Genomic DNA, 23,588 nt, shown 5'->3' with positions numbered 1-23,588 from the left:
AGAGAAAAGAGAAAAAAGAGAAAAGAGAAAAAAGAGAAAAGAGAGAACTATGGACATAAAATGCTACCAAAAAATAAGCACACTAAAAAATATATTTTTCTTTCCCCTACTTACAATTATGTTTGTTAAAAAAACAAACAAACAAAACAAAAACCACAAAGCTTTTACAATACCAGACCAGCTACTGGCTTTTCTAATAGACTTGGTAAGTACCTTCCCTGTACATCCTGTTTCTCTAAGCATTTAGCAGTTGTTCTTATACACAAGTTAATGTCTCTGAAGAAATTCAACTGGTTTGGATTTCCTGACAAATTAGGGATAGCTTTTTACATTTCACTGGGTTGCTCATTCTGTTTTAGCTGCAACGTCTAACATGCTCCAATACGTATTCAGGAAAGTGCAAGCTGCATACTTGTAAGCCATCCAGCTTGCAGGGCATCCTTGGGTATTCATCTTCTTTCCATTTGTTTTCCTCTGGATCAAAGGTGAGGATTGAATCACTGTAATGACCATTGTAACAAAGGCCTCCAAGAACCATTATCTGTTTGTCCAGAACAGCTACACCATGACCACTCCTACCGATTGGCATAGAAGCCAAAATAGTCCACTGATCAGTATCTGGGTCATAAACCTCTGTAGAAGGACATCCTTGAGACTCAAAGGAGGCCCTCAAGATCACACAGACACCACCAAAGACATAAAGCTTACCATTGTAAGAAATCATTTTGTGAAAGCATCTTGCATAATTCATTTTGCATTTGTTCTCCCAACAGTTAGTGACCACTTGAGTTCTCCTTGTGCGCTGCTCTACTGTCCCTTCTTTACTGGGGTCAAATACACACACTTGCTTAGAAGTTGAAGAGGATGTAATTCCACCAGTGATATACAACTTGTTACCAAGCACAGTCCCTTCGTGTCCATATTTATTGACTGGATAAGGATCCACAAATTCCCATTTATCTTCAGTAATATCATACCGTTCAGTTGAGTAAAATGTTTCATCTCTGGTTCTCCCAGCCACTGCATAAACATACCTCCCAATAACTCCAACAGCAAACTCAGATCGTGGAACAGACATGTCTGCCATTCGTAACCATGTGTTCTGTCTTGGGTCATATCTGAACACTTTGGAGGAAGCATGAAATTCACCGTCTGGCCCCAGTTCTTCCCCGCCTAATAGGAATACGAAGTTATTCACAATGGCAAGGCAGTCTGGTCGTAAAGGTACTTGAGGACCCTCTAGTTCCCACCAGACCCTTGGTTTGTGCAAGAGAAGAATTTTACTGTTTACCATACTGTGTCCTATCATTCCTCTAAATACTGCAGTCTGGGGTTTGGCAGAGCGAATTTTGTTCGATTTCATTTCCATCAAAGGCTGTTGGTGAACGCTATGAAAGTAATTCATGGCTTGGTCAACCTCATGTCGCAGCTGCCGGGAGTATCGATAAAACTCTGATGTTTTTACCTATGAATACATTTAAAAGATATTAAAATGCTGACCAAGAGAAACAATCCAGAACAACCTAAATGAGTATGTGTCATTAAAGGATCATTATACTTAGTTTCATTCAGGTAAGCTTCGAGAACAATTGCATTTGTGCATGGATGGTCAAGCTAATATACAATTATCCAAAATCCAGAAGGCAATCCCATGACTGACAGCAGTGGCTAACATTTTCAGCTGAATACTCACATGCAGAATTTAAGCAGGAGTTAGGCACAACTGAAATTCCCAAGAGTAAAAATCATTATTCCTTCTCCCCCAAAAAGACTCTGCTCATCTTCTGCTTAATCCACAAAGCACTTAATTTAAAAACGCACTATTGTCCAGGTTTTGAAAAACATCTAGATATCTATTCTGTGTTTACCAAGGTCTATTCTGGTCTGCTGAATTCTCACAACGGAGACCAAGTAGGAATTCCCAAACTTGAGGCTGTGCTCACAGCAGTTTCATCAGGGAGGGGTGGGAAGGGAAGGTGCCCAAGCCCCTTCCTTCAGGACAGGAGATTGCACTAACCGCTAGAGACGATGGTTATCTTATGTCTCCCCTCTGCGAGCCTCCACTGCTTAAGGCCCATCTTTAACAAAAGAAGAAAACATCTCCACCTCTGCACCCTTGGTTGCACATTTTATTGGTATGTTGCAGAGGTAGGTCTGAATCCCCACTTTGCAGGCGAGAGTTACAGCCTTCGAACTGCCTTGGAACAGGGGAGCACTCCTTGCTCCCATCTCGCAATTTGAAGAGAGTTATCCCTGCTTAGTTTTTTAAAAGAATGATTGTAAGAATCTACCTTTCAGGGACCTTTCCTACTATCCAAGCTAATTCAAGTTCCTGAAACCAGATTCCTGTCTTGAACATTTTCATTTAGCTATCTCCAAGCAGCCCCCAGCTCAGAGGGKGTGACTCACTCTTCCCATATGGAAATGGTAGATGTCTAACACAGCATTCTGAATTACACTTCCAAAACAAAAGAACCCCAAACTCTAGCTATTGCAAAACTCCTAAATCCTTTATCAGGTTTGATACTTAGTCTCATCATTTTTCACATAAAACTGGATTGCTTTCAAACAGCCCAAACACCTCTAGTTCCCACCAGCTTCAAACAGAGGTGCAATGCTCTGAAAAAGAAATGTCAGGCCACTCCTAAATTTCAGAGAGACCACTAGACTCTGCGACAACATCAGAAGCTACTATATTTCAATTTCTGTCCCCTCCCCCACCTGCTCCTATGCCCTTTCCCAAAGGATAAAAGCCTGTATCACTGCTTACGTAAGTGGTGATGGTATAAGTGATGGTTTTCACATACATGAAAAGCAATCTGGAGACAAATGTTCTTTATATTTTGTGAATAAAGTAGTTGCTTGTTCCATAAACAAAGTAAGTAGTATTCAAGTTCTGCTAGCCTCCTATTAATCATTTCTCTTCCTTGTATAGCAATTAAGCCAGTCTACTGTCAAACAAGCTTTTTAAAAATCCTTTGGACTTTGTTATTGTTGGACATGACTTGCAAGTAGTCGCACAAATTTCTAGATTGTTTTACACAACAAATTTTCAGGAAAAAAAAAGAATACTAACCTACATTTGCAAAGCACTTTATCATACAAAAGTTAGAGTGAACCAGTGTTTTTATTAAAAAAAAAAAAAGCACATTTATAAATGAAAAAATACCCAAACATTTTACGTAAGGATTAACTTTTGATCTGTGGCTTTTTACAATCCTAAAAAATAAATAAATAAATAAAATCCAGAGATAGACTCATACAAGCCATTATATCAAATACATCCTCCATATTATTCATGCATTATGATGCAGTCTTTAATCACTTGTTCTTTTTATTTTCAGAAATTCAACTTATCTTTGCTTGGAAAAAGAGGATGGTCACACACGGACTTCATGAATTATTCTCAGGACAATATTCAACTGTTTTATACCCTGTTGAGGAGGGGCAATTATGGAGCAAAAAGTTTACTTAGGTATAGTGCTTATAAGACATCTAAACTAAGCCCAACTCTTCCAGAAAATAAAAGATTTATGTTGTCATCCCAAATGAGGAAAAGAGCATAGCAGATCCACTTATATGGCAGGAGAAGAATCACAGCATGTATTTTCTTGTGTTAGAACAAACCATATACCTTGCCTGGCTGAAAAGACTGAACACTAATGTCAAAAAATATGGGGGGGGGGGGGGAAACACTGCTTATAAAAAATGCAAGAAATAGAAAGTTTTAAAGATTACTGTGTAAAATTTTTTTTTTTTTGGTAAGTTAAAACAACCCGAAGCACCCTGGGTGGGTTACCTTGTTCTCAAAATTAACTTTCAAATTCTACAACAGCACCACTATTTCATGCATTTGTACCCAAAGCAGAGCTATCTTTTCTGGAATTAAACAAAAAGCTAAAGGAGCATTGCTCCACATATATACATCTGAAGTTTTCTCGAAAGACTAGGGATGGCAATAGGATCAACATGCTCTGACAAGAAGCAGCATGCTAGCAAAGCCTGGCTGACATGGGAAGTGCCTCCCGCTGCAACATTTAAAACTCCGTCTTCAGATCTAGAAATTGAAATGCCAGCCCAGGCCACCTCTCACCACTCTACTCCTTCACTCACGCAACCTAAACCTCACCCGTGAGAGTGTGCAAAAAGAAATAAGGTATGTTTCTAATTCCACAGGCTAGAGTCTTAAGACCAGGGAGCCAATCTATTAGTAGTTTACTACTATTTATCTCGATGAAGGCAATGACATCAAAGTAAAGCCTCAATCTCTTGCCTTAAATCAGAAAGACATCAAGAAACAAATGCAACTGCTAATTATAAACTCACACACACATACAAATATGTGGGGAAGTCAGATACAAGCACAGTTTTGAAGAGATGAATATAAAAATATATCAGCACAAGAAATTTCTACAATATTCAGAAAAACAGGATGGCACACTGTTTATCTATATTCTGATAAAGAAAGGTAGTTGGAGGCTTCCAAGACACCGCTGTTGGGGAAAAATATCAGTGCTTCTGGTCTTCCACCTTCAGCAGCACCATCCCTGCCATGTAGGCACAGAACCGCTCCTGAGGCTCAACCAGTGCTCTAAGGCGAATGTTAGAGTATGGCTGTATGAAAGAGTAGAGACTGCTCACACGTGCCTGATCAAGATGAAGCCAAGGCAAACATAGGAGGGTTTGCCCACTTTCACATTCGCATGTTGTCTGTATGTGATCTTCCAGAATTATTTGAAAATCCTATTCAGTAAGGAAAAGCCTTGCCACACCTACCCTTCTGAATAATTTTACAGTATTTTTAATTACTTGTGTGTATAATCAAAAAGGGAAGGAGGTTTTAAATTTAGGTATTAAAACACAACCTTAACTAAGTTATACATATACTTCAGTTTTAATAGATTAAAGAACATGGCCCATAGCAAACCTTTTGTGGGAACAGCTGTCTGTCTGATACCAAAATATGTTGAAGAAAGTCTCTCAGCATCTAAAGGTAGGCTTCTGCCATTACCAATAAGTAGCAACAAGTAGTAGTAGACTAATAAACATCTAAGTGCTTACTAACAGACCAAATTTTACTGTTAAAATGAAGGAGTTCTAGAAGGACCATTCTCCTAACCACCAAGACGATAAATTAGTGAGAATGCTCACAAGTTTGTGCAAAACACTTCCTAGGGGGAAATGTACAATAACCGTGATGAATCCTAAAGTAAGATAAACATGCACTGTGAAGAGGACACCATCAACTCTGAACTGACAAAAAATATTAACGCTTCATAATATTTTCAAAGTTTAAACAGATACTTTTCTGTTCTCTTGCTGAAAGGTCTCAGAGAGAAAGTTTAAGTTGAATTTCCTTACCAACCCCAGCCTTATTCTAAAAAAGGATATTAATCCTAGTGATCAGGCTTCCTTTACCGATATTTGTGCATACTTTCCCATATTACTCTTTAATTTTCTAGCTAAAACCTTCTTACAGAGGGTCTGCTGGGACAGAGCATTAATGCAAGAACTCCCCAGAGAACCACTAGTGAAATATCACTGTAATAGAAATTGCACATCTCACTGAAAAACCTACCAACTCCAGTGGTTCACAATGAGACTTCTAGTTACACATGCAGGGATCAGCATAAACAAAATGAAGCAGCATGTCATTCCATAAAAAAGAAGATAAAGAAAATAATTCAAAACTCTCTATCCATTCCCCAGGTAGTCAATACCAGAAAGACTGGTATTGACTTGGTGATCCCGCCAAAATCAACATGATCCCTCCAGCCACAGTAAACTGGAGATTGACTGCATTTCCTCTTCTTCATTTTGAATCAGTGAAAAACTCAGTAAAAATCTCTGCCTTCCCAAATTAAAGTGACTATCACTGCCTATTTTCCTGCTGCATTGCAATGGATGCTTTTCCAGTCACAGCAACTAGACAAGTTTAAGATTTTTTTTTAATCTATAGTTTAAGAAAAAATAAAGCCAAAAATGCAAGCCTTTACATTTCTAATTTGAAAAAATGATCCCCACATGTACCCCATGTTTTCTTCATGACCTCTTTAAAACAGTTAGGCAAATTCAGTAGGAGAAAGAGCATGAAATGCAAGGAAGTTTTCTGTAACAGAAGTTTGTCTTCAGTGTGTAGCTAAGTTTTTTCCTCTAACCATTTGCAGCTACCGCTTTATCTGTACTTTTGTTTCTTACTCTTTTAGGAAAAAGCTTTCAAAACTGTACAGCAAAGGCTACTTTTGAAGTGTCTAACTATTATTTGTAAACCTGTAACTAAACCTTAACGTGTTATAATTTAGGGTAGATATCTGAGTCTGGCTCCTACTGTGGAACTGATAAAAACACAGAAAACTCTGTATGCCCTGAATGTGACTCTACTGTCTCTAGCCACATAAGCAGAAAACTATTTCAAAGGTTACAAAATTGTGCTTAAAGTCTTCTAAAGCAGCTAATTCTGAATGTATGAGTGATCCAATTTAAATTCAACTAATAGGAATACAGAAGCTATGCCAAGTCTTTTAAATGAATAAAGACAGTTTGTATCAGAGTTGTAGAGAGCTAATTCTTCCTTTCACTTGAAAAAATTTTTTTAGATTTTACTAGAGATTAATTGCAATCAAAACTCAAGATCCATCAGTCCTGCTAACAAGGATCCATATTATTTTCACATTTACTCATCTCTATCCATACTCTAAGCACAGTTATAAGCCTAAGTTTTAAACAAACTTATTCCAAATCAAAATTCAGTCAAATAACTAAAGTTACATGTATGCCTCTAAAATAACAGCAACCAAAATTATCTTGTAACCAAGCATCAGTATATATGGTACTGGACAAGCTACTGTACCTAACTTTCCCTTTTTATAAAATAGATCATTACTCACTTATATCCCATGGCCAGTATGAAAATTAGTCAGTACCTGTATAGGGCTTTGAATATTTTGCAAGCCTTACAAATCACTTACTGCTTTTCAGCTTAACTATAAAAAGAGAAGATAAAAGAAGACAGACTCTCTGCAGCAAGGACAATACCCTCAAACTGAGTGTTTTGACGTAGTTTCTAAAAAGGAATAGCAAGGGAAATTATCACAATCAAGCTGTAGTCTAACTGCAAAGAGCTCTCAAATCGGAGTGGAGCCAACAACCTGTATGCCAGAATTGAGACATTCAGTACATACAAATACTTCTAGCAAATCTATCCAAGTCAGCAATGACCGTCAGAGACAGAAGGATGTCAAGTGCAGCACCTATATTTAAGGAAAGGAAGAACCCACTAACCTCATCCACTAGACACTCCTTAGTCAGAGCTTCAGGACACAAAGTTTTAGAAAAATGTTATATATGTGTGAATTATTAGACATTGAAGTTAAACAAAAAAATTGAGAGAAGAACACAACACTTAAAGATATAAACATGATGACAAAATTACAATGCCATCTTCTAGAAATTCACTTTTGAGACACAGAAAAGAATATGATGCACAGTGCTGGACAGACTAACTAACGTGATGTTTGTCCTATCTCTAAAGTACAAGCTCATGCACTTAGTGATATCAAAGTTTCTGATTTAAGCTGGGAACTTATCAGTCTGCGTGGACTAGTCATAACAAACCCTGCAGACTGGACATTAGAAAAAGCTTCCCAGTTTTAAGGACAGAGAAGTTCCAAAACAACATTTCAACTAGAGTAGTAGAAAAAACTAAAGAGATCTTGATCAGCATATGAAAGCAAATCGTGACATGGTCGCCTGCAACAGCAGAGAGCTGAACTCAGTGATCTAGGAAAATTCCCCTTTAATTTTCCTCGCGACTTACAGAGCTATGAATATGTTCCAAATAAAGGAGGGTGTAACATGTATAGTAGAAGTTGTGCTTCTCCCCGTGCCCTTTTCCTTTATTTTTCACCATTCCCCAAATCCTCACTTCATCTATCCTTCCATTTTTCCCCAAACATCTATTTTAACAGCTGAATGATAACCAAAGTATCTATTCATACTTCAGAGGCAGTTCTTCCAAGACAGATCAGAGTAAGCAAACAGGTTACATTTGCTCTTGTGCACCCCAAAGCATGTCAGTCTTGAGGCATCAATCCAGAGTCACTCATCAATTCCTTTTTAAAGGGAAAACCAGCCCACTCAGGTTGTAAATCTGTTTAAGAAAGAAAACAATGAAGAAAAAGAAGGGCTTAAAAGGCAAAAAGAATCCTTACTGTGACTTGCAAAATTAAGTTATATAAGTCATTTATATACTACGACAGGCATCTTAGAAATGCGTATTAGAAAGATTACATAAAAGTACAGATGACAAGTCAGTGTACAGCTAATCCTGAGTTCCCTGACCATAAGAGTCAACCTCAGAATGTTTTTGGTACATGCAGGAGTTCACCCTTTGCTGGCTGCAAGAAAGGGGTGGGTTCTTGTCTGTTCCAGGATCTCCAAGAAAGCACAGTTATTGATATTTTCCCCCTTCTACACACAGGAGTGAGTTTTTCCTCAAGCTACTGCCGGTTAATAGACATGCTCTGTTATTAAAAGGTAAGTGCGGCCAATATTCTTACATTAGCTTCAACCTTTGTCACCTGTCATGCTGGATTACTCAGGGCTTTCTGGCTGCGTCCAAAAATGAATACATTTCTAGCTGCAGTGACGAATGACACTTACTCAGCAGTGCTTCCTGCTGTCCTGAGCCTACCTATCACTGTCCCACTCCAGAAACTACACCAGCTTCTCTCTGTTGCCGCATACAATTCATGGATAGGTTGTTCATGGATAAAGCTTGTAGATGTGGGTATGTAACCTGGGATGCTGAAAAAGACCTCTCTCCTTACCTTGTACCTATCTGGTCATTTGGTAGGTGGCAAGATCAAAAGTGAGAAGCAAAACATGCATTACACATACCACTGATGGCAAAACCAACTCCAGAAGTTATACCTAAAATATAATCCTAAAGAGCAACACACACTTTTCACTCATGCTTACAGAGATTTCAGTGAAGATGACTTGATATTTGAATTATCTCAAAAGAGTTGAGGCAGACTCTTTTGCATGGATCTTATCCTATTAGACTGCCCTTAAGAACTTTGTGAATCCTATCAGTTTACCTACTGAAAACCTTAAATTACATAATAAGGTAAAAGCTTTATTAAAAAGACGACATTACACAATATGTTGCAGAGTTGGGTTCTTACTAGTTGGAAATGTTTTAACTGAATATAAATATTACATTACTGTTTTAAAACATATTTAGGTGATTATATTTATTTTATCTACAGGCTAATATAGGAAAATATAATTTTAGGTATTACGACTTCCTGTATTCAATTCAGACAAAAAAGTGTAAAAATTCATTAATCTCTGAAATAATTAATAGTTTTTATGATTTAAAATACAAATAAGCACAAACTAGTAGCCCCGAAGACCACTAAGAACAATACAATCTTATCTGTATATTCACTAGATACCAAAGAAAAAATACGTATGGGAAATTAATTTAAGAAGCCCAACAAAAACATAGATACTTAAATCCTATTAATTCAATGACAGGTCAAAAAATACACAAGTTATATCTGATTACACAAAATCAGTATCATTGTTAAAACAAACAGCACAAATGAAGGAACTGCTAACTTGAATACCCTTACTGTTACTAGCCTGCAAGAGAGCTGCTTATGTATTTTGCAGTTCTCTACTGTTGACAAATACTCTGAGATTCTCAGGAGCTAGAAAACATCATGTTTTTTCTATTCTTCAACAGAACAGCAAAAAAAACAAGTTCTCCTTTAACCTCTTAATACATACATGTATCAGTTGAATTTTAAATCACCTGTTACAAAGATTTCTTTGATACTTAGGTAAGTCACTACACTTCGCACTGTTAATTTTGATTGCATTACGTGCCATGTGTAAAATCAAGTGTATGTGTAACTGCAAGATCAGGGCTTACTTCCAACTCCTGTGTAACAGCACAAGTGCTGAACATACAACAACAAAAAATTCCAACCTGTTGATTTAGCAGCAGATGCTAGTTTTCATTTGTAAATAAAAAAAACCCTGTATTTAAAACATGTAAAATCTACAGTCACTATGTTTGTTTTGATTATATTGCTAGCAATTATGATAACATATACCCTATATAATGTATGCAGGCCAGAAATCTCTGGAAAATCAAGAAGCAACTTGTGGAATACAGTTAGAATGACTGAAATAGAACTTTATACAAGTGACCTTATTTTAAAATGTCCTTTCCATAAGAAGTCATTTAAAAGCATGTATTGTAAACCTATCTGCTCTCCAGTCACTCTACATACTGTTTTCTAACATTCAGATGACATTACTTTTAGATGTTTGTCTTCTACGGATATGCTAGAAAAATAAATGCTGTCTTTTTGTTCCTCCTAACACGTTTGGGAATCTTACCTATTAACGGCATGCTGCCCTAGCTAAATGATGAATCCTGTCTATTGCTTTTCAAATGCACCAACCTTCTCAAAAACACTGGATGGTGTCATCAAACAAAACCTGATGTTCTGAATGATGGCGTCCGTATGCCTCCAGCGTCTTCTATCATGGCGCAGCCAAGCCTGAACAGCTTCATACAGCTCTATCTCTGGAAACCTGCTCAGATGATCGTTATCCAAGTAAGACATGAGCTTTTCAAAGCTCAGATAGGAAAGAAAGTCAGGTCTGGACATGAGTGGCACAAAATTCTCTAGCAGAAAGGAGTCCAATTTTTCCCTGACTCCTTCGATGTTTACACCAAAATCATCCAAAAGTCTCATAATTTCTGCACAGTTTTCTAAGCAGATTTTAGCTAAGAGAAAAGAGCAGCAAAATTTTACCACCTCTATCAGCTGGACATACATGGCAGCCTGAAGGATTTCATGAACAGTGTTCATACTCAGTTCAATAGTTCCATAGTACATGAATTGGAGGACATGACTGAAGCCTGTAGCTGTCAGACCTTTCAAATGGATTTTGTCCTGATCTCGTTCTCGCATGTCAGCTGTGAACATAATCCTGAAGTAATCACTCTGGGTGGCAAGCAGTGCTTTATGGGCCTGAAATTGGTGGTCTTCAATGACAAGTGTGACATCAAGAAGCAATCCCTCCTCATACAGTGCTCTGAATCCAGCAGAGACACTGGTGTCATGGATGGAGGAGCTAAACCCTTCCACGTCCCCTGCCATGAATCACCTGGGGGAAAAATAAAATAAAAATAAATTGTTATTTCTAATAATGAATACAATACAAGTCCTACCTGAGCAGATAAATCCTAACTGAGATTACTTTCGTTAACACTTAAGAATTTTCACCTTCTTTTTTGTTTTCTACCTTGAAAAATCAACTTAAGAAACCACTTAAAACACAAACTGCAAATATTTCTCTCCCCAAAAATCTTCCGGTTTTAAAGAAAAGGGTAATGAACAAGAGTGAGCATGAGATAATGACAAACTGATTCAGCACTTCAAACTAGCTACTGGTCAGATAATGAATATTCAACTAAAAGCTGGTTGTAGTTCTCCCCCCTCACCCTTCCCAAATCCTTCTAAAGAATTATCTCACGAGAACAATAAAACACCCACTTTGGAATATTAAAGGCATCAGAAAGGAAGCAGGACCTCCTTAACTTCAGAAACAAGCTCCAGTAGGTCTTTACAAGGTATAACCTAAAATAATTTTTACCTTGATAAAGTATGTCAATTTATTTGAAAGTTATTTCTAGAAAAGTGAACATTTTGCACTTCAGAAATGTTATTTAATTTCTCATATCTCAGTTTTCTGTAAAAACAACACAGTGATTTTTTTCTGCCCATTTCTTACTGTGGAAATTAATTAGGTAAGGAGATTTATAAAGCACAAAATACTAAGTCCATAGGAAGCACTGAAAAGATTAAATCACAATTAATATTCTCTTCTGCATACTGAGCTTAGTGAAGCTTAACTGCATATTAAGCACTTGAACATTTTTCAGATGCATAGTGCTACTATAGTGCTAACTACAGTTTAACTGTAAATAAGCAAAAAAAAAAAAAAAAAAAGGCAGAATCCTACCCTGATAAAGTTAAGGAAGATAAGTATTCAATAGAAGACAACTACTCAGAAACTGCTCAAGGGCAGGACATCACAAGCGTGAGCAGAGGCAAGGAAGGACAGCAAGATCTGCACCTTTTGGCAGTAATCAGCTATTAGAATAGGCTCAACCATTTTTATTTAAGCTAAAGTTACACCACAACACTCACCCAGGTAGTTATTTGTATATTTAAATATTTTTAACTCTGAATTTCCTATAACTAATAGCAATTTAAGAGAGTAATGTAACGATACTGGCAACTTCTATAAATAGGTCAAATAATACCAACATTAACACATTTAAGAAACTTTTAACTTTCGAAATTATGGAACTTTAAGACACTGAGCGTATGGACACAGAAATGGCTCCAGGTTGGCACTCCAGGTTTCACAACTTCAGCAAGCAGTTATGTTGCTCCCCCTTCCTCGAGCAGCACACCCTGACTGCTGCCATTTGAACTGGATGGGATCTGATGAGACTCCATAAACAGATAATCATCTCCATTCCTCAACCCATCAGTGCACATCATGGAAAACAGAAACAGTGCTACCTTTTTGCCTATGCAAAATTAAAATGGTGAGTGGGTGTTTGTAGCCACACCTCACGGAATTAGCACCGCTCCCACACTTTTGAAGCCTGCTGTCAGTTTTTGTGTACAATAGAGTTAACGCCAGGAACACACTCTTTCAAGAAAAATAAGGCTTTATAACAAAATTCCAATTCCTGAAAGCAGGAGGAGCAGCAAGAGAACAAAACCGACAACACAATCACTTTCTCACCAGTCTCCACAATGGCACACTCCCCTCAATGCCACCGAGGACAGGCAGAAAAGGCAAACCTCCTCGGAGCTCTGTGCTGTGTGGCCCTTGTTCCTGAACACAGCACATCCCTACCAGGAAGAAAAAGCCATCAAAGATTCCTCTCTTTGCTATTGCTAACGATGGTGTAAAAGCAGGCAAGGAAAGAGTCAGTTTTCTAACTTACCACCTCAAAGAGAAGCAATAAACAAACCGAAGTGGAAGCAACAAAGTCTGATTTTTCAGATATTTGCTTTCTAATAGGATTTTTTGGTATAAAGTAAAAGGTAAGTGCTAACATTAGCTTTTCTTACATTAGAGCACTTTTAACATCTCCCTCCCACCCCCAGCTCTCTGATGTCTGATAATAGTTGAGCTCGTACCTCAGCATTTCCTCTTTAGGAGATTTAAGTCACTTGCCTCAGCCTAGGCCACCCATTTTCATAAAATACACATTAACTTGACATAATTTGAGACTGCTCTCTCCCAATTTTGCCTGAAATAGGCCAAGAGGTTCAAAGGTCACTAGGGACTCTCTGGCAGTCCAATTGCAGGAGTTAGGAAACCACTGAAGAAGTTTGCTTCGGCTTCAATTCCAAGATAACCGAAAAGAAGGCTCAGAAGGAGAGCTGGTATATGCAAATGCGAGATGTCAATGGGAAAATGCAACAACAGATGAATAAAGATGAAAAGAATGTCAGAAATGAAGCAACATTTCCCAGGTGACTGAAGCAGCATGTATTATTATCTGGAAATAATGGCCCCATCATACAGGCTCCCACAGGTGACAGTATCTCAAGGAAGTTTCTTCAACACAGCATCTACATAAAGGAACAGTACCAGCAAGCTTCAAAGACATGCTAGGGTCTTTGACAAAGAAAGACTTTGTGTGGGGTCACTGACTTAAGAAAAAGATAATTATAAGTACTCTGCAACTAAGAGGAGAGAAATTAACTTTTATATAGTATGACTTTAAAAGGCCCCAAAGAAAAGACGACTGAAAAACAGGCAAGTGAAGATGAGCAAAGACAAATGGTACAAGGTAAATGCACCAAATAAACAAAAGCATTTCTGGTGCTCCTCTTAAGTAAAAAAGAAAAAAAGTTATCTATCCATCTATATAGAGAGTTTTTATATATTTTTATATACACACACACACACACAATCTCTCTCTATATATATACATGTATATAAATACACAAAACCAAAGACCAGCATCAAGTTGTTTTTACATTGAGACAGCATTGATTTTTTTGCAATCATCCATTTGACTCTGATTAAATAGTAAAAAGACAAAAGAAACTCAGAAATAAGAAACACTTAAAATTTTAAATCTGTCTAGACAAAAAGTAAGGTGCGAGGCATCCTATTAGGATTCCAGTTTTCACATCTTCCTAAAACTGGCTAGTATGCAAAAATACATTGAAACCAGAAGTCAGCCATAAAACCCTACACTGTCAACATAAAGTGGCCAACACTCCAAAACTACAATTTCAGAGTGTTCAAAAGTAGAGGTTTAGGTCACTTAATTCTTCTTTTCATCTCTCTCCTTATATTATTTCTAGTAAGCCTTCAGYTTCCAAATGACAAAATATTTTTCCTCGCAAACATCAGAGAGCATTTAATTAATTTCTTAAGTAGAGAAAAAAAAAAATGATGAGACTTCTCCATAACACTATGTAATGAAGCTTCAGAAACCTGTGAGTGAGGAAAGAGAAGCTACTTGTCTTCCCCCACTAAATAAAAGCAGTAAATATCCCTTTTTGGCCTAAAGCCATATACTACATCAGAAGATACATTTTTCTTTGTATCACAAACATATATGGCCAGTGTACATACACGAAGGGATTAAAATAGTACAGTGACTGGGAACTAGACCATTAAAGGCATATTATGATCAACTGCTGAAAATCTTCATATCTATAGCTAATGTCCTCAATCAAAAGCAAAAGGTAGTTTAAATATTAAAAAGAAATACAAAATTCTTTCAAATTAAGTCATTTTTCTAAAGCACAGCTATCCCATTCCTCCCACACATGACTTGCAATCTTAGATGTCATTCTATGCGCTATTCTAGTGCTACAGCCAATTTCCCAAAAAACAATAACAAAATGATTTTTTTCATACTTTCAATAAAAATGCAAAATTCAGAGTTAGATTTTCTTCATCCATGCAAATCACAACAGTGTATTTGATTCTAAGGAAGCCATGTAGTCTACACTGGTCTGTAAGAAAATTAGAATAAAAAATGTCCAGTGTATAAACAATAAAGGGGGGGGTGGAAATCTAAGTTAATGCTCCCCACTGTTCTGCTCATACTATAGCTGATCAGTGTAATGCAGCACAGGAAGTATAATTCTCTGTTGAAAATCCTAGAGAGAGATAAACTTAACCTTATTAGCTTTTCCTGACATTTCTTCCTTTTTAGCACACAATGCATTACACAGTCTACTCTGCTGTGACTGGAAAAGCATTTTCTTGGAACACTGATTTCTCATCTTTATTCTGCAGATGTAACAGAAGTCTGAAAACCCTGTTCCAGACTGCTTTTTCCTGCTAAACAAGGAGAACCTTTTTTCCTCAGGGTGTCTGAGACTCTTAGTCACAAGTGGAAGAAACAAAGTCTAACTGCACAGGCTGCTGAGAATGAAGTTATGAAATATCTGCATTTGGCTCAAGTCCTGTTTGCTTTAAAAATCTACCCAAAAGCAGTACTTCCTGAAAGCGTGCCCTGCAAGGAAGCATCTGTATTTTATACGTAAGCTTCTATGCACTTTCTAGGGAGAGAAACATATTGTTCTAGGAAGTGTTGACAATACCAACTCTAGCACTTCAGATGAAAAGCAGATTTCTGCTTTCCCTTACTGCTGTTTCTTAATAACTCATTTGAGATGCTGAGACAGAACTAGAAAATTTCCATGTTTATAAGTTATGAAGTATTTGTTCATTCTACCTTCCTCAAAGTAATTCTAAGAAAGCATTCATGTGAACATGGCTGAGCAAATTTTAAACTAATAAAACATTGYATCTACAAGTTACATAGCAAGTTATTTTATCAGACTTACAGAACCATACTTTTATAACACAAAGTAAAAAAACAGATTTTAAAATCCAGTAATCTGTTCCATCTATTCCCTTTATCCAACAAATGTACACATTTGAATGCAAATTCTAAAGTCACTATAAATATGATTTAGTAAGGCATAGTGAAAAGTGCTTTCAGCAGAATTCTGTGACCCTAATTTTGGTAAAACAAGCACTTGCCTACACAAATAGAATGTTTTCCCATAGGCAGATTTTATACATATCTATGAAAGTCTGATATACCCAGGCATTTGYACATACAAGCAAAACACTCACAAATGCACACATTCGTCACTGAAAACAGCATCTTTGAATGCACTTAGGTAACAATGATTGAAGCATAAATAACATTCTAAATTAAACCTTTATTTACATGGTTTGACACTAAAACCATTAAACCTTGTCCAAACCACCATTTTTCATCATAATTCCTCACTAACAGCAACAGAGGGAGTGATGTAAAAGTGAGAAAGATCAGTGACCAGTGGATATCGAAATTCTCCATTCTTTCCAACTGTAGCAGCTGCAAAGAAACACATCAAATTTCTGCATATATAAAATCTTTTTTAATTAATATGCTAGGTTTCAGAAAAAAAGTTACTTGAAACACCCTGGCATTATCTAACAGGTTGGGAGAAGTCCTTAGTGTGAACCCTTGGAAAGAATTCCAAAGACATTCAATTACTTCAGAAATAAGGATTTAAGAGCTTAACACCCACTGGCAGTCAAAGGAATTAGGCTGCTAACTGTCAAAAACTTTAGATATTAATACTTGGGACCTCTGAAAATTGCACCTGCCTCTTCTAGAAATTTCTCTCATTTGCACACATCTGACACTGATAGCTCCTCTTACAAACTCTCCCCATGTTGCTACCTCCAAGCCATCTGAATCAGTTAGCAACAAGAGTGGCATTTTTATAAAAGTCAATCGTCTGTGAGATCATTATGGTTACGCTGGAAGCACTGTCAGAAACAGCTATAACCAAACCGACTAAAACTGAAAATGGGTTTTGTCTCAGCTCAGTATGGTTATACATCACACTTTAAGTGTGCTCGAACTCTGCTGAGTGGTCTTTAGCAATCTTCACAGAGTATGGCACTAAGCGTTTTCTTTTTTTCTTTTTTTTTTTTTTTTTGGAGAAACCTTTAACTCAAAGCAGATTGTTGCTACTTTCCATATGCATATATTTACAATGGATAATGTTTTCAATTTGTATTGCTGTGTGTCCCTAAAAAATGATATTATAATCCAATTTAGTCTTTCTGCACAAAAGGACCCAAATATGTTATAATCACAAAAAAAAAAATCAGAACCATTTTATTTTAAAATACTGTTCAACAGTATTGACCAATACCTAACTGCATCTAAACTCAGCTTCTGTCTCATGATTTAACATTACTGAAAGATATACACTAGCTTCCCATATTAGTTTCATTACATGGATGATGTAACTGCATTTCACAGACATCTGACATAGTTTTAGTTGGCTAGAGCACCGCTGCAGGTACACCTGTATACACACACACACACACACACACACACACACACACACACGCAAAAAAAAAGCTCCAGTACCTGGAGCAAGCTGAACCCAATGCTGTTCCAATATATTTTCTGTCACAAGGCTAGGCAGCTAGTCTTTAATACTTTGAACAGATCCATAAGGATAAGAATGATCTTCAGCTGGAAAAACTTGTATCATTAATACCTAAGAAGTATGGTAATGATGAAAACTACAGATTTGCCACTGCTCTCAAAGAGGAGAGGTCCACCCTATCTTGGATGTTAATCATCTTTATTATACATACCGGTGGTTTATGTAACAATTAATGTTATTAAATTTAAGTGGACTTTATCATTAAAGAGTGATTTTCAGTATAAAGATATTAATTAAGAAAATCATACTTTCTACTGATAAATAGCAAGCAAGTATTTCATAGTCAATAGCTAAAATCAAATCCTGCTTGTTTATATTGAAGTGTTCGGCCTGTTAGCACTTAAAATTTTAGCATTATAATGAAAAGTCAATGAGCTGTAAGTGGTATTTAAACTCTCTTAGTAAAATAACTTTAATATAGTTGAACTACCCCTTACAACTCATTGACTTTTTATTGTTAGCTGCTAAATCCTGTCAACTTGGTCAATACTTTTCAGCAGTCTTCAGAGAAAATGAGATTAATAAAATCGTGCCTTTTGTCCAAGACACACAGCTTTTCACCCCACTGCCAAATGTCAACCTCGTTTCTCAGAAGGGTAGAAATCTCAAACATACTAAACTTCCACAACCTTCCTGAAAATTGGCAGCTAGAAGAAACGAAAAAGACTCGGTGTCTCCAGCGCGAGCTCAACACTTATCCATTCTGCTTTGCCTGCTGAAAGGCAAATCAGCACCTGTGTGGATCCAAACCAGCCACAGGATATAATTAAGGAAAGTGAAAGGAGATGAGTGACAGTGGAAAAGTTTATGGGACAGGCGGTAGGAATTAAACGCACGGGCGAGGTGCCGGCATAACAGACAGAAAGGATGGTGACGCACGGCGGCTCGCTGAGGGGATCCGAGTGCAAACCGGGGCCCCGGCGGTGAAGGAGCAGGGCTAGTATCTCAGGCATGGCAGAGGAGGCAGTAAGCAAGTCACCAGGAACTTCAGTACTTCTGCCTTTTTTATCCAGGAACGGCTTCACGCTTCCCCTATCCTTCTTCTAAAGGAAAAAAGAGCTTAATTCCTTAAGCAACATCCAAGTGTTTACCAAAATAGGTCAAAGCTGCCGTGCCGATGCCCAACCGCAGCCTACGAGCTCCGCAAGCAGCTACCGTTTTTCCAACGCCGCCGCCCGCGAGCAGCCGTTTCCGCGGCGCCAGCACCGGCGCCCTGCTTGGTCGCACCCCGCGATGTGCCGCGCGCCGCCGCGCACCTCAGCCCCGAGGCCGGGCCGGGCCCCGGGGGCAGCAGCCCCCGCGCTGCCATTACAGCCCCCGCGCTGCCGTTACGGCCCCCGCCCCCCCGGGGCCCTGCCGGCCGGCCGGGGGGGGGGGGCGCGGGGCGGCGGCACCTACCTGGAGGCAGCGGCGGCGCTGGGGACGCGGCTCCTCCCGCTGGACCCGCAGAGACGCGGGCCGCTGCGTAACATAAAGCCGGCGGAGGAGGGACGCGCCGGGGGCTGAGGAGAGGGGCAATGGCTGAGGCAGCGCCGGGAGGAGGAGGAGGAGGAAGAAGAAGAAGAGGGGACCGTGGGCGCCCTCCTCCTCCCCGCGGTCGGTGCTCGGGGAGAGGTGGGGAGCCGCCCGGCGCTCTCGGCTGCGGTCTGGCCTGGCCCGGCCCCGCTCCGCGCCCCGCCGCGCCGCCCCGCGGGGTCCGCGCCGCCCCCCGCCGCTCGCACTTGTTTACCTTGTGCGCTGCCTAGCGCGGCCGCAGGCGCCATCTTCCCCCGCGACAGGCGCCCCGCGCCGGCCGTCACTTCCGCCGCCACCTGCGGGCCTGCCGCGGGGGGGGGGTGGGGGAGGGAGCCCGGCACCGCGGGCCGCCACCGCCGCTGCCCCCGCCTCCTCCGGGGCGGCCCTGCCTCCCGCGCTCCCGCCGGCACCCGCTGCCCTCCGGGCCCTCCAGGCCCGGCCCGCCGCCAGCCCCATCTGCTGACTTACACCGGCAGCCGCGGAAGAAAAGTCCCTTGCGAGAGGCCAGCGGAGGCCGCGCACGGCGGGGGGCTGGGAAGGCAGCAGCAAGAAGCATCGTTATGTTTGGCCTGTTACTACACTCTTCCACAAGTATCTGCTTTTGGTCCCTCTGAGGTTTGTTGCTTTGTTTCACCCTTTAGTTTCCAAGCCCGGCCCCAGTTTCACAGAGGTCTCATTTATCATCCGTTTTTCTGTTCTCCATTTTCTTGGGCAGCAGCACAGCCTGGGTGTTGTACAGAAACCCACCCTGAGCAAGGGCAACCCCTTTCAGGAGCTTGCTGACCTCCTTCCCCTGACACCTGGCCACCCACAGGAGCTGCAGGCTGACCCTAGCTGTCCTCTTGCCACAGGCGGCCTTGCCAGCCACTGTGAGAATCAGGTCACTGGAGCCAAATAGGTCAGTGCCACCAGCCCCGCTTGCTAGCACAGCTGCCCTCAAGCAGCAAACCGTGTAGCTCACAGGGAACTGCGGCCCAGCAAGGGATGAGCGGGTTTCTCCCCAAGCCCAAACTTCACCTCCTTGCTTTCTGCCACTTGCTCTTGCCCAACAAACAGTGACTTTAGTGCAAGAAGGAAAAAAAGCCAACCCCTCCCACCCACGTAGTGACAGCATACTAAACCATGTGGACCTTTGGTCTGCCACTGCCACCCCCAAACCATTCACTACCTGCTATTGTACCTCCCCTATCACCTTCTATGTCACTCACTGCTTTAAATAACACGCCACGCATTGCCATCCTGTTTATTGCTGTTCCCATCCCCTTACTGTCTATTTTCAGTCTCTCATTACCACCCCCATCCCATTCTCAATTTATGAAACGAGCATAACTGCTCTATAACTGCCACCCCCAATCTGAATGTCTTTCCCACCTTTCATAGCTCCATACAACGAACCAGCTATTCTGTGCACTGCTTCACAAAAGACTTCCCACTGCTATTCCCACTCTGTTAACTGACCTCCTACTGCTCCCTCATGGCCTACTTATTCCGCACTACAATCAACCTGCTCCCATTCACTCCATCATACCAAAGACCTGACCTCTCTCTGGTCAGCACACTTCATACCATTCCACCTCATGCACTAACTCACACAGTAGATTTGCCCCACTTCCCCAGTCACTGCTTCAAAACCTGTTACTAACGCAGTTATGGTTAAACAACCAACATTTATCTACTGACTCTCTCCAAGGCAGCTATTGTTGCTGCCCTCTAAGTCTCACACAGAAAAAACATTCTCGCCCTCACTCATAGGATACGTATGTCCTCTGCTGTACCAACCACATACCCACTCACAGCACACTCTCATGCTTCAGCAAAGACCAACTGGAGTAGAAAATAAATATTTCTTGTAAAGAAATGATACAACATGAACTTCATGCAACTTTGTGCTCTCTTTAGACTTTTCACCTTCAGCAAGGGTGGAAAGAACTAGCAGGATTGTTTTGGTTTTAGCTGTCATTTTGCTGTTTGCAGTTTGTGGCAAGCTGATGTATAAGATGATCTTCAGGTCTCCCCACATTGCCACAGAAGAGAACCTCAAACCAAGCCAAACTGCCTCCCCGCAGCTTTGGCATACTCATTCTCAACATTAAAAAGCACAACAAAACAAACCTCCTCCTCCTTCATATCGTACAATTTGCCTCTAATGAAAAAATCAAAATAATTTTAATCTCCTAAAAATGTCAGACTGTTAACTTTGAGCCACAGCCAATGACCACTAGTGTCAATAATACCTTAATTAGCATTAATGCAAATAGAGATTTGGATGGAAACCTCTCATTTAGGCATCTGTACAATCTTGGTTGCTAAGTAGTTCCCACTCACATAAATGAGACTATTACCATAAAATTATGGACTTAAGTGTTTGAGCTATATTAGTACACTATTTTCCATTTCATTTGTGTATTTTTAAACCTTATTTACTTTATATGTATAGGTATATGAGTAATATACTTGACAATTCCTAAAAATGTGAGGTTTTATCCTGTTTTATTAGACATTTGCAGTCTTTAAACTTTTCTATTTTTTCTTCATACTAGGAATATTCGAAAATACAGTGAATCAAAGTAAGACTATCTCAGAATATGTGAAATGTACAATTTCATTTTTAAAGTAGGAGAAACAGTTTGTGTATTTTTTCAGATGCCTGACAGAGCTCTTGGCAAGGATTAAATCATTTATAAAGGCTGTTGTAAATGTGAAAAAAACTGTWTCTATAATTTTATATTTCACTGTGTTGTTGCACAATTTACATAGCTAAATAAGTACAGAGTCTACTATTTTCAGCTCACTTTCATAAAACAGTGATTATACATGCCTAGTTCAGGCAACTATAACCAAGTATTGCATCATGCTCCCATCATACTTTGTGTACCTCAGTCATAAGCATCTACTGTTTTTCCTAGAGGTGAGATAATTTATTGAAAATTGTAATACATCATGTAGCCTCAAGAAAGACTAGATATGAAAATTATTTTTACATTTGATATATCATTTATAGTTATATTTATATTATTTCATATATCTTAGATTAATATAATTTTAGATTAATATTCATTTTTGGTCAATTTGTGCAGAACTATTGTGTTGCAGGACAAAACACAGTTTGTCACTGGCAACACCATTACATGTACTGTAAGGTTTCTTGCCACATTCTCATATTAATTTCTTCAGAACAAGAATGCTGGCAATGTACTTGCTCTAGGTTTTCAGAGTAGAACTCATGTCTGAATCTAGTTTCAGGAAAAAAATGGGAATAGTAGTATTTGTGAAAGTGGCAGGTTACAAGCATTGTTAAACAAGGCATACCAGTTTTGTACAGATTTCCATCATCACACTTCAGTCACGTCATTGTGTATTCCAAACCTGTTTTTTTCCCCCAAGCAGTTAGCCAGGCAAAATCTGAAAATCTTCACATTTTTCAGTAAGCAAAGACATTGTTGATGAATGTGGATGTATTTGACATAATGGGTGTTAACACTGGAAAAAATCCTATTAGTAGCAATAGTCTCTATGCCTGTAAGAAAAGGTTTCCATGAAGGAGATAGTTTGATTTCCCAAGTGAAAGGGTTGGGAATTTGGCCTTTATCTCATAGTCTCTGTTAAAACTCCAAGCTGGCTGTCATCACCGTACCAGGGATTTTATTTGACTTTTAAAGCATTTATGTTGTGCCTGAATCTGAAAACAGCATGCATTTGGTGGGGGGGGGTTAGCTATTTGGTATGAAAGATTCAAGCAGTTCATTCTTGGGGCAGGGTCTTATGTCCGTATGTTCTCTATACCGCTAAGCACTCAGCCTACAAAAGACAGCAACAAGAAAAAGGTTGAAATTCAAAATCTTGTTAGGCAGATGGCCAGCAAAGATTACTAACATATGTATAGTGGCATTTTACTGTAAAAAACACAAACTGATCTGACATCAAATTAGGTGTGCTCTTTTCTAGTTCGTGCAAACACATCTGGTTGTAATTTTTACCTTTATCTTCCTTTCTGCTTCATGCCTACTTACTGTGCTAAATAAACCTGCATTTTCTTGCCGTTAAATATGCATCGACAAAAGCTGATCTTTACTGCCATAACCACAGAAAGAAACTCATTCTTTTTGTACAGCTTTCAACAAAACCAGCCCCCATCTTGATTACAGCATCGAAGAGACTACATTTTATGTATTATATACAGTGATCATATAAAATAACAGAGGGCCCGGTCAGCATGTAGTTCTAAAGACAAGAGACAATCCCTTTTCAACAGAAATACTTAAACATGCTAATTTATCAGGCATTTGTTACTGCAACAGCAACATAAGGCTGCGTATAAGACCAAGCACAAACCGTCCCTAGCGGTGCATTTTAATTAGCTCACCTCTCGCCATCCCCCCTCCCTCTCTTCAGCGCCTCTGCCCGCGCAACGGCCCCGTCGCCCCCGGCTCACGACCGTTGCCCGTGGGGAGCCGCCCCGCGCAC

General features: G+C 39.5%; 2 protein-coding genes across 11 annotated transcripts in view; one reads left to right on the top strand and one right to left on the bottom strand.

Moving 5' to 3' along the window:
* Nucleotides 1-25: 25 nt before the first annotated feature.
* On the bottom strand, nt 26-23,507 carry KLHL15 (kelch like family member 15). 10 transcript variants are annotated; one of them, XM_026075414.1, is made up of 6 exons: nt 19,339-19,392; nt 19,008-19,111; nt 18,489-18,652; nt 12,850-12,959; nt 10,482-11,193; nt 356-1,465 (listed from the first exon to the last, which is right to left on the bottom strand). In XM_026075414.1, exons 5-6 carry the CDS (start codon nt 11,184-11,186, stop codon nt 356-358), a joined length of 1,815 nt encoding a protein of 604 aa, XP_025931199.1. In that variant the 5' UTR covers nt 11,187-11,193; nt 12,850-12,959; nt 18,489-18,652; nt 19,008-19,111; nt 19,339-19,392. The 10 variants fall into 10 exon arrangements, with proteins under 10 accessions (XP_025931197.1, XP_025931199.1, XP_025931198.1 ...); XM_026075413.1 differs by lacking the exon at nt 12,850-12,959 and having other exon boundaries at nt 18,446-18,652; XM_026075417.1 differs by lacking the exon at nt 12,850-12,959.
* Nucleotides 13,510-23,588, top strand: part of EIF2S3 (eukaryotic translation initiation factor 2 subunit gamma) — a 25,150-nt gene continuing 15,071 nt past the window's right edge. The window contains exon 1 of the mRNA XM_026075439.1: nt 13,510-13,589. Coding sequence (XP_025931224.1) covers nt 13,510-13,589 — 80 coding nt within the window. The remainder of the gene's footprint in view (nt 13,590-23,588) is intronic.

Source organism: Apteryx rowi, unplaced genomic scaffold, assembly GCF_003343035.1.
Source record: "Apteryx rowi isolate R43461 unplaced genomic scaffold, aptRow1 scaffold_403, whole genome shotgun sequence".
NCBI lineage: Eukaryota > Metazoa > Chordata > Aves > Apterygiformes > Apterygidae > Apteryx > Apteryx rowi.
Note: the sequence above shows the minus strand (reverse complement) of the source record. Positions and strands in the feature narration are given on the sequence as shown.